The sequence below is a fragment of the Phodopus roborovskii genome, unplaced genomic scaffold (assembly GCF_943737965.1).
Source record: "Phodopus roborovskii unplaced genomic scaffold, PHOROB, whole genome shotgun sequence".
Taxonomy (NCBI): Eukaryota; Metazoa; Chordata; class Mammalia; order Rodentia; family Cricetidae; genus Phodopus; species Phodopus roborovskii.
This window is the reverse complement of record NW_026126531.1, coordinates 41758-53971: the sequence shown is the minus strand read 5'-3', so window position 1 is coordinate 53971 and position 12214 is coordinate 41758. Positions and strand designations below refer to the sequence as shown.

The following is a 12214-nucleotide window of genomic DNA, read 5'->3' as shown; positions in this document are numbered from 1 at the left end:
CAGTATACTAAACTTCTAGATTCAAATATTTCACTTCTTCCCAATATTAAACTTAAAGAGCTGAACATAATGTATCAGTCATGAAAACAAAAAAAAAAAGAAAATAACGTGAATGAAAAAAAGCAATATAGAAAATAAGTTAACCAAAAGTATAGCCTATAGAGGCAAGAACTTATTCTGATATTTATACAGTTTTACAAAGTTTCTATGTCCTACCCTGAAGAACAGCTTGTGGCATAATTCAGCTTGATCTGTGAGTTGATTCAGAGCAGAATATATAATACTATTCAAAATAGACATACTCATTGGGCTTTTTGTCAACTTCTCACAAACTACAGAAACTTGGCAAAAGAGAATCTCTACTGAGAAAAATAACTCCCCAGGACGTGCTTGAGGCAAGCCTGTGGGCATGTTCTCCATGACTAATTGATGTAAGAGAGACCCCAGCCAATGCAAGTGGTGCCACCCCTGGGTTATATAAGGAAGCTGATCAATCCATGGAAAGCAACGCAATAAACAGTCCTCCTCCATGGCCTCAATTTCAGTTGTGCCTAGACTTTTCATTATGACCAGTGTGATCAGGACAGCAACAGAAAATAAAGTAATACATTAAATCACAGTGTGAACACATACAAACAGAACACAATGCATATTTTCACCACTACTTTGAAAATGGACAAAAAAAATGTGTTGCACCTTTGAATTTTTAAGCATTATTCATTAACTTCATTAACTCATTAACCATTAACTGGTAAATTAGCAAATACTGGGGCCACTGGTTCCTGGGGTAATACAGGATTACTTCTCTGTTGATCACTTTTCATGAAACATATGATGTAAAGAATACACAACTTTGAATCCTGTGTATTTTATTTAAAACTCGCCATGGGACTGGAGAGATGGCTCACACCTAAGAGTGCACAAACTGCTCTGGCAGAGGACACAAGTTCAGTAATCAGTAACCACATGGCAGCTCACAAGCATTTGTAACTCAGTTTCAAGAGATCCAATGCCTTCTTCGGGCCTTAGAGAGCACCAGGCACAGGCATTGTGCATAGACATACATACAGGAACTCTCACATACACATAAAATGAAAATAAATATCCATGGGCAGGAGCAATAGTTCAGCCATTAAGAAGAGTACATCCTGCTCTTGCAGAGGACCTGAGCTCAGTTCCCAAGACCCATATCCAGTGACTCATAACAGCATGTTATCTACAATTCCAGGGAGGGCCAACATTTCTGACTTCTACATGCACCAGCACTTATTTTTACAGGTTCACACACATCATACATAATTTAAAAGAGCAAATCACAGTTTTGTTTCTTTATTTTGCTTTGGTTGATAAGATGGGGTTTCTCTATGTAGCTTTGTAGACCAGACTCACAAAGATTCAGCAGCCTCTGCCTCCTGAGTGCTGGGATTAAACGTGTACACCATCCATGCCCAGCATAATAAATCATTTTTTAAAACTAGATAAAATCTACAATGGTGGAAAACATCTGTTCCAAGCACTTGGGAAGTGACAGCAGAAAGATCAGGAGTTAAAAGTCACAGCTGACTGTAATCAGGGTCAAGCCAGCATGGACTACATGAAACAGTCTCGAACAAAATAAAACACATCTTGGTTAACATAAGTTGTGTATTTCCTAAAGTAAATTCCCAACCAACAGCACTGTAAGTTAAGACAAAACAAAGTTAATCTTATACATGGCATTTTTTCAAAAGTATATTATGGCCTTCTCACCATCAAGAACACGTGACAGCACTCAAGCACATGCTTGGGTTCTATGTGAACAGGTACCTCACCAAATAAACAATTCTAAAAAGAAGAGGTAGTCAGAGAAGACAATTGTTTACAGAATGAGAACTGAAAGAAATTGCTGTGTTAGCCCTCAACCAGGAGTTCTCACACTGGGCCTCTCAGAATCTTCATCATTCTCAGTTTACAAATGAAAGGCCAGCAAATCTCTGGGGAAAAAAAAACAGGCTTTAAGGTTACAAACAAATTTAACAATGGACTTTACATCGCACACACACATACATAAATACATGCACACTTAATGTATGAAGGAATAGGACAGACAAGGGACTTCCAAAGGGCAATAAAAGTCAAAGTGTGCTTGGTTTTATAATGAAAACTCTAAACTATAATTCTTATTAGGAAATCTGCAATTGCAAGATTGGTATCACAAGGGTCTTTTCTCTGCCTTATCTGGACATGTCAGGGCAATGTCTCATATTGCCATCAATATTTAAATACACTGAGTACAATTTTATTTACTTATTTTCATTTTACATATTAATCCCAGTTCCCCCTTCCTCCCTCCCTGTTTCCCTCTGTTCATACCCCCATGCCCCCCGACCACACTCCTCTCCCACCCCCCACTCCACATGTAGGGTGATGTCTTCCAGGAGGGGTCATCTAAATCTGACACATCATTTGGAGTAGGGACTAGGCCTTCTCTCCTGTCTCTAGGTTAAGGGAGTATCCCTCCATGGGGGATGTGCACCCAAAGTCCTTTTGTGCACCAGGTACATATCCTGTTTCCACTGTCAAGGTCCCTTAGACTTCCCAGGCCTTCCGGCAGAGACCCATGTTTAGGGAGTCTGAGTCAGTCCAATGCTGGAATCCCAGCTATCAGTCTGGGGGCCTAGTAGCTCCTCCTTTTTTCAGGTTGGCTGTCTCAATGTATATTTGTAGCCTGGTCTTGTCCTCTCTCTCTGCTTCTGAATTCCTGTTTTGCTCAGTGGTTACTTGTGGGTGTCTGCTTCTGTTTCCATCTGCTGCTAGATGATAGCTCTATGATGGTGGATAAGACAGTCCTCAATCTCATTATCAGGGAAGGGCATTTATGGTAGCCCTTCCACTGTTGCTCAAATTGTTACTTGCAGTGAGACTTGAAGGTCTCTGGATATTTCTCTAGGTTCATTTTTCTCTTCAAACATATAATTGCTCCCTCTATTATGTTCCCTCTCTCTTCTCATCTATTCCTCCCCTGACTCAATCTTCCTAGGCCCACATGCTTTCCTCTCCTCCCCTTCTCTTCCTCCTAGCTCCCTCTCCACTCACTGCCCCACCACTCCCCATATGCTCAGGAGATCTTGTCCCTTTCCCCTTCTGTGAGGGAACTTATATGAATCTCTTAGAATCCTCTTTGCATCTTAATTTCTTTGGCAGTGTTAATTATAGGCTGGTGATCCTTTGCTCAGTCTAAAATACATATATGATTGAGTACATACAATTTTATTCTTTTTGTGACTGGGTTACCTCATTCAGGATAGTTTCTTGAAGGTCCATTCACTTTACTGCAAATTTCAAGATTTTATTCTTTTCTTTTCCGGCAGAGTAGTATTCCATTGTGTAAATGTGCTATATCTTCTTTATCCATTCTTCAGTTGAAGGGCATGTTGGTTGCTTCCAGATTCTTGTGATTACAAACCATGCTTCCATGAACATAGTAGAACAGAAATCTGTGTTGCATGGATGTGGATCAGTTGGGTATATGCCTAAGATGGCGATTGCCGGGGCCTGTGGTAGACTGATTCCCATTTTCCTGAGGAACCGCCTTAATGATCTCCAAAATAACTGTACAACTTTGCACTCTCACCAACAGTGGAGGAGTGTTCCCCTTTCTCCACATCCTGTCCAGCATAAGTTGTTCTTGGTGTTTCTAATTTTAGCCAATCTGGCAGCAGTAAGATGGTATCTCGAAGTTCCTTTATTTGCATTTCCCTGATAGCTAAGGACTGTGAGTACATTCTTTAGTGCCCTTCAGCCTTTTAAATTTCCTCTATTGAGAGTTCTCTATTAAGGTCTGGACCCCATTTTTAATAGGGTTATTTGGTATTTTGTTGACTAGTTTCTTGAGTTCTTTGTATATTTTGGAGATCAGCCCTCTGTCAGATGTAGGATCGGTGAAGATATTTTCCCAGTCTGTGGGCTGCCGTTTGGTCTTGTCCACTGTGTCCTTTGCCTTATAGAAGCTTCTCAGTTGGGGAGGTCCCATTTATTAATTGTACATCTCAGTGTCTGTGCTACTAGAGTTATGTTCAGGAAGCAGTCTTCTGTACCAGTTTGTTCAAGGGTACTTCCCACTTTCTCTTCTATGAGGTTCTACGAGTTTCAGTGTGGAAGGACATATGATGAGGTCTTTGATCCACTTGGACTTGAGTTTTGTGGATGGCGATAGACATGGGTCTATCTGCAGTCTTTTACCCACCATCATCCAGTTGTGCCAGCACCATTTGTTGAAGATGTTTTCCTCCTCACGGTATATACTTTCAGCTGTTTTGTCCTAAATCAGGTGTCCGTAGCTGTGTGGGTTAATGGCAGAATATTTGATTTAATTTCATTGGTGACCTTGTCTATTTTTGTGCCAATACCAGGCTGTTTTCAGGACTATAGGTCTGTTGTAGAGCTTAAAGTTGAGGATGGTGATGCCTCCTGGAGTTTCTTTATTGTACAGGATTGTTTTAGCTATCCTGATTTTATTTCTTTTTCTGTATAAAGTTGATTATTATCCTTTCAAGGATATTGAAGAATTGATTGAGCACAAATATTGATTGGAAACCCACTATTTTCCTTTCAGTTTAGGCACTGGGAATATAAATAAAAGTACCATACTTCTTACAGAGTTTAAATTAATGTGAAGCGGAGGACATGATGATTAGAGAACAAAACAAGATGTGACGAGAAATAACGGAACAAAATAAGAGATATTGGTTTAGTTAGGGTACCGAGAAAGCCTTCTTTAAGATGACAGTGGGACCCCACATCTGAATGAAACAAAGATTCAAAAATGCAAGCACATAGAACACCACATAGTGAAAAAAATAAAAAGAAGGAAAGAAAAAGCTTGAAAGATGAAAGACCTTACCATACAGATGTGCTGGGCACACCAAAAATGAAGAAAGCCAATGGCAATAGATAGCAACAAAGAAAAGAGACATAGAATAGTCTATAGCTTCTCACAAGGTGGGTATGGTAAACTTGGTTCTGAGAATCTTGTTTTAAGTCTGTTTAAAACATTTGAGGGGGGGTGCAGGAAAGACTGTGACAGTATGCACAATTTATGTTTTAGGAGTTATTCTGAGTTTACAGAGAAAAGACAGTGTAGGAAGATATAAAGACATTCATAGGGCTACTGTAATGAACCAACTACTGCTAATGATGGCTTTAACCAGAGTATTGGTAGATGATAAAAAGCCATCAGATTAAAGGTTAAGAAATTTGACAGAATTTGATGATAAGACAAACAAATATGGGACACAAAAGGGGCACTGAAGGATGACTAGCAGCTGCCCTGTTCACAAATACAATGATACTGCCATTTAGTAACTACAACAAAGAATATTAAGCAAGCCTAACTTGCGCAGAAGAAAGGAGTCAGTTTTATATACAATAGGAAGTTCCATCCAAAGACACCGCTCAGATTCCTGGACCCGTATGTCAGCATGAGTTTAAGGCAATAATCTGATAAATGTTACCAGATACTGAGAAAGGTAGCTTGGGAATTCCAACATATTTACATTTTGTTCATGAAGAAAATCGTCCAAGACAAAATAACATTCTTAAAAATGAATGATGTAGCCAGGTGATGTAGGGCACTCCTTTAAAACTAGCAGTCAGGAAGCAAAGGCAGGTGGATCTCTCTTAGTTCAAGGCCAGCCTGGTCTACAGAGTGAGTTCCAGGATAGGCTGCAAAGCTACACAGACAAATCCTGTCTTGAAAACACAAACAAACACCAAATTAAAAAAAAAAAGAAACAACATGAATGATTCTATGTAATTGATAACATCCAATAATCAATGTGTAAAGCCTCTAATACATAACATGCATTTAAAGACATTTCACTTGCCATTCACTGGAGTTACCAAACACCTCTCACCTGTGAAGCATCCTTTCATTGTCTTGGTACAGCTCCCTCATCACTGTGATTTTCCTTTGAAGCTTCTGTTTCTCGATTTCAAGTTGTGTATTACCTGACTGCAAAGACACTTGTTCAGACTTGAGACTTCGCATATGCTCTAGACAAAGGTACAAAATCATAAAGAAACTAAAGGAATTAAAGAATTCTTCAGTTCTTAATAAAGAAATTAAAGGAATTTCATACAATTAAAAACATATTAAAAATATTAACGATACACAAAGTTGGTCAGATCACTGTGACTTCAAAACCCACCTACTTTATAAAGATACACAGAGAAGCCTGTCTTGAAAACAAAAATCCTTAATCACATGCCTAGGGTTTTTTTAAATGTATATGGAATCACTCAGACAATATACAATTAAAAATATGTCTTAAAATTTAGTGGCTAGAGATGGTAAGGGGAGTGTTTGTTTTTCCAAAGGTCCTGAGTTCAGATCTCAGAAACTACATGGTGGCTCACACAATCTGTAATGGGGTCTGGTGCCCTCATCTGGCTTGCAGGTGTGCATCCAGTCAGAAAATTGTATACATAATAAATAAATAAATCTTAAAGAAAAAAAGATAATTGACAAGATTGGACATGCCCAGGGACATACAGCTATAGACAATTACTATACACAACAGTTCAGTTACTAGTACCATAATAAATCAGTCTTTTTTTCAGTCTAAATTGTTCATGTGCTGTCATTCAAACTAGCTGATAATAAGTGTTCATTTCCAGTTTCCTGAGAGACCAAGACTCAAACAAAATGAAGACTGGAAAGAATAATGACTTTTACATTATTTCAACTGCTATACTACTGAATCACCCACAAAATTGGGGAGATAGCTCAGTCAGTAAGGTACTGGCTAAACAAACATGAGGACCAAAGTTTGGGTCATGAGCACCCATATAAGACCTGTCTGAGTGCTGAAAAGGGAAAAAACAAGTTCCCTAGGGCTTACTGAGCAGCACAATCCAGGTTTAATGACAGCTTTCTCAATGAATAAGGGGGAAAGCAATTGAAGGAAAGCCTGAATATCTACCTTTGTCCTCTATATACATATGAATACAGACACACACAAAATGGATTAACAATTATAAGTGATTGTGAATTCTGTATGAACTAGCACACCATTATTTTTACATATCTCACTTTTCTTTCATTATGATTAATACAACTCTACACAGCTCTAATATTAAAATGAGAACCTCAACTCTGACCTGCTCTAAGGTATCATTCCCAAAACATATGTGAACCAATCGAATACAAGAAAAAAATGCACTATACTTCAAAAGGGCAGTTTCAAAATCATAACAAGGAAAAGTTTAGTAACTATGTGCAATGGGATGTTATTATTCTAAAATGCAAGCTAAATAAACATATGGACCAAAAGAAAAGTTTGTGTCGATACAGTAATAGCAAAGGGAAAATATACAGGAAATCATGAATAGTTGACTTCTGCAAAAATTGTAAAGCTATATCAGAAAAAAAAATGCCCATCCATGCTGTCTGCCAGATCTAACAAGTCACTTATCAAGAAATCAATGGTCAATACAAGCTGTAATATAATTGAATCATACTAATGCAAAGAAGCCTTAAAAAACAACACAAATTATTTTACCATTATACACTCAAGCTCTTTTTTCTAGTGTCTTACTTTATCTCATTTTAAAACTTTTAAAACTAAGTGTTTGGGAGACGTGGAGGGCAGGGGCTCAGAGGGAAGGGGACTGGGAAAAAGTATAGCTCAATTCAAAAAACGTTTGTGTGTGTGTGTGTGTGTGTGTGTGTGTGTGTGTGTGTGTGTGTGTGTGTTCACCTCAGCCTGCATGCCCAGGTGGGCAAAGGTCAGAGGACAACTAGCAGGGGTCTGTTCTCTCCTTCCACTGGAGACTGAATTCAGACCATCAGGCTCAGAAGAAGGGGCTTTTATGCACTGAACCCAGACACTATAATAGGGCACTGTACAGGCCAGGTGCAGTAATTTTAAGCCTATATAAAGCAGACATGTGAGAAGCTGAGGTAGAAATGTGAGGACTTCAAGAAGCCTGGGGTTACATAGAAACATGCATTTAAAGGAAGAACACTATAAATTACCAAAAAGGCCAGAATCTATGGGAGATGAGAGATGGTTAGAGAAAAATGCTCCCATATGTTAAAAATTAATTATTGAAAAATTTTATGACGCATTAAGGAAAGAATGTTGGGGCTGGAGACATGGCTCAGCAGTTAAGAGCAATGAATGCTCTTCCAGAGAACCTTGGCTCAATTCCGATCACCCACAGGGCAGCTCAAAACTGTCTGTAACTCCAGTTCCAGAGGATCTGACACTCTCACACAGACATATATGTGAGCAAACTCCCAATAAAGTAAATAAATAAAAAACATTAAATAATTTTTTAAAACACCATGGAAAAAGAAAAGGTGGATTTGGAGGAACGCTCTACACACACAAGAGTTTCCCATATTATTTGGTGGGGGGGGGATTAAGACTGGCCAAGAGAAGGAGTAAACAATGGAATAACTGGTGAACTAATTGCTTGCTACACTGGTACTTCCTACTAAGATACATGTACGTTAATGTATGCCTCGATAAAGCTGCCTTGAAAACAGAGTGCCTATTCCTCTCTGTATCTTCCACACTGTTAATACTATTCTCAGATAGCAGCATTTTTTTTAATTAGACTAGTGTTTTTTCAGGTCTAATAACAATACAATTAGTATAATCAGTGAGTAGGGCAATTTAATCCAATGGTTCAATCTTTTTTAAGCATTTTGCTCATTAAAAGTCTTAAAGGCCTTTGAGACCCTTTTGGTCTTTTTCTCATCAGATCTCAACCCTGGTCTTGAAGGTTATAAAGAAGATAAAGTACACTGAAGCTGGCCTCACAACGATGAAGTCTGGTATAGAGCATAGGTCCAGATTCAAATGGTTCTGGCTATCGTTTGGAAGACAGAATAAGTTAAGAATGAAAAGGAAGAAATGTGAAGTTCTGGGCAGCCGTGGCAATGGTTGACTACATATTGACGTTTCTTGTATTCATTGAGAGGATTATTTTGTTGATGTTGATTTCTGGTATGTTTATATTCAGCTGTGTAATCAGTGAAGGGGCTTTGCCTGTGATCATAGGTGTAGAGTTAGAAACAGGCAGGAAAAGCATCAGGCAGGTAAAAATGAAGCTCTACAAGCAGAAGTTTTTGTCTTATGTTGCATCATTTAAGCAAGTGTAACAGGATCAATAAAGCCTGTTTTGAAAAGAAAATATAGATGAGGAGAAATAAAAAAAAAAAAAAGATGCCTGTGGTTCCATTCTGAGTTAACCAGCACAGACATTTGAATATGTCCATCCATTCTTTTCAGATATAAAAATATGAATTTATTTCATTAACACAGTGAGATGTGATATACCTTTTACAGCACAAACACAACTGGCAAAAACTATTTTTCAATGTGAACAAAATCAGCAAACTTTTTTAATGCTTTCCATAAAAAAATATATTTTTACAGGTGTAAAGCCACTCTTGTGTATGCTAATAAATTATATGAATATATTAAAATAGTAGACATTACAAGCTCAAGTCCTGAAGATCACTTTCTCAATTTTAAAAAATGTAAGGAAAAAATTAAATTTAAAACTTTTTAACATCTAAAACTATATCCAACATTGTACTCCTTGTGGTGGCTTGAGTGAAAATGTCACCCTAGGCTCAGAGGATGTGACACTATTAGGAAGTATTGCTTTGTTGGAGGAAGTTGTCACTGAGGGTGAGCTTTGAGGTTTCAGATGCTCAAGACTGACCCAGTGGCACTCTTCCTGCTGCCTGCAGATCTAGATATAGAACTCCTGGATCTTTCCCCAGCACCATGTCTGCCTGTGTGATCTTCTGCAGTGCAATTACTATGGAATACTACTTTATGGTATACTTATAATTTGCAGGCCCTAGAACTCTGAACTATAAGCCAGATCCAATGAATGTCTTCCTTATAAGAGTTGCCATGGTCAAGGTGTCTCTACATAGCAATAGAAACCCTAACAAAGATGCACCATACTCCACATTCTTACATACTTTTAATAATTTACATAAATATAAGAGATAATGGAATACATTTACCACTGACAGTAAAACTCAGAAGTAATTCATTCTCTTTAAGGAGACGTGCTCGTCAAGAACCCTTACCTGTAAGATCATCATTTGTTGCATCTATTTCAGATAACTGAGTATAAATTTGGTTTCTGTCTCCTTCTAGGGTTTTTAACGAAGCACTTAACTTCAAAGAAGGAAAAGAAGAAGAAAAGCAATTATCAATTACACAAAAGAAACACACATCCCCAATATACCCCATACTACTGTTCTGCAGTTATTTTCCCCGTGATGATGTTATCATGGACAACATAAAGACATCAGTGCAGCTGCCAAAGCAGCCTTCACCCTATACAATCAGGACTTTTTACACAGATTAACTAAGAACTGACAGAGGGAATAAACCAGAAGAAAACACAGCTATTATTTATTTCTCAAAAGAGTATATAGAACCATTGGAACCAGAAGAAAAGAATGCACATGGGGAATGATTAAATAAAACAATAATATTCTGAAGATATCTTTAATGGAAGAAATGAGTGTACAATTTGAACATTTCTAAATACTATAATTATAAAAATTTCTAAAGTTGATATAAAAAAAAGAAATTGATAAGGAAATCCTAGGGGCTGGAGAGATAGTACACTGGCTGCTCTTCCAGTGGACCTGAATTTAAGTCTCTACACGCACATGGCAGCTCATGACTGTCTGTAGCTCCAGTTCCAGGGAATCTCAAACCCTCATAAAAACAAGCATACTGCCAAACCACCAATGCACAGAAAATTAATACATCAAAAGAAAAAGAAAATTCTCATCATTTATCATATAACCTTATACAAAAAAAATTAAAGCAATCTTTAAATTAGTTACTAAGGACACACAGATTTCATGTCTGCTGTAGGTCCTGCTCCTTCTCATCTAGATTTTTACATACTAATACAAACCTCAGTAGCATATATTAGCTTCCTCAAAGCTCCCTTAGGCTGATTACCTACAGTGAAAAATAAAACCATACTTAGTGAACACATCCAAATGAATACATTAGTTCTTTATCTAGTCTTGCAACCCCTCTTCTGGCCAAAATTAAATAATTTGAGGCTGAGCTTACTTGCTCTTGACTCTAATTCCAACATTTCACAGCTAAGACAAGGGGATTCCCATGAGTATAAGGCCAGCCTGGACTCCAAGGTGAATTCCAGGCCAGCTTGACCTACAGCAAGATGTTGTCTCAGTAAAAAGAGTAATTAAAATAAAATAATAATTTATATAAGGTAGAGTGATCTACACTCAGGAAGATAGACAGTGTACTACAGAGACCCAACAAGAACTGAATATTTACCTAAACAGTGTCCATGGACTTAACTATGCTTAGATTCTTATGGCATTACAGCATCCAGGTTAATTAGTCAACCGTGGCTTCAACACTAAAATTATTAATGAACCATGGCTCCAAGTTAAGTACTATTAAACATAAATAGAATTTATGTTTCTTCTATTATAAAATAAAAATGAAAAATACAAATATTTTATATTACTATACCTTACTATAGTTCCCCTTTTGTTATGGAACTTAAGAGCTGTGTTGTTATAATGAAGAAATATAGGCTATAGAGAAGAACAAAAGAGAAGAAGTCTACAACTCTGAAGAGGTAAAGAAATATTTACACAAAAGACTAGCTAAATAAGGTGGAAAGGGAGCGTGGTATTTCATGAAGATAGACAAAATGTGCCAAGTCTAAGTATATGAGGAGCTCTATACACATGTGGAATGAAGAGGAAACAAGGAGCCAGTCGCCACAAGTCAGTGCACGTTATTCTCTAAGTCATTGTTCACTTCTACATCCAGATTACCATCATCAGTTACATCTTCCCCAAGCACAGAATTCCAGTCTTTCATCCTTAGCAGGCTCTCCATCAGAGACTGGATATTGAGTAAAAAGAGAAAACAAAAAGAGAAGGTAATGACTCATGATAATAGCTTTACAATTTAGAACTTAACTCATCTGAAATTCAATCCTGAGCCAATGAGATGGCTCGGCAGGTAAAAGCATCTGCCACTTAGACTGATAATCTGAGTTTAATCCCCAGAACCCACATGGTAGGAAAATTGCCTCCCAAAATTTGTCTTCTGAACTCCATACCCACATCATGGAATGCACATACCTGACACATACATACACAAGTAAATTTTTAAATATTATAATTTTTTAA

The 12214-nt window shown here is 37.6% G+C and overlaps 1 protein-coding gene and 1 non-coding gene across 2 annotated transcripts in view; one reads left to right on the top strand and one right to left on the bottom strand.

The window, feature by feature from the left end:
* LOC127232534 (melanoma inhibitory activity protein 2-like) overlaps positions 1 to 12214 on the bottom strand; it is a 143687-nt gene that overhangs the window by 107160 nt on the left and 24313 nt on the right. Inside the window, 5 exon segments of the mRNA XM_051198651.1 lie at positions 5895 to 6033; positions 10100 to 10190; positions 10948 to 10994; positions 11135 to 11213; positions 11814 to 11924. Coding sequence (XP_051054608.1) covers positions 5895 to 6033; positions 10100 to 10190; positions 10948 to 10994; positions 11135 to 11213; positions 11814 to 11924 — 467 coding nt within the window.
* LOC127232535 (small nucleolar RNA SNORA61) lies at positions 8727 to 8855 on the top strand. Its single transcript, XR_007835397.1, has one exon. It is a non-coding gene; the product is annotated as a small nucleolar RNA SNORA61 (small nucleolar RNA).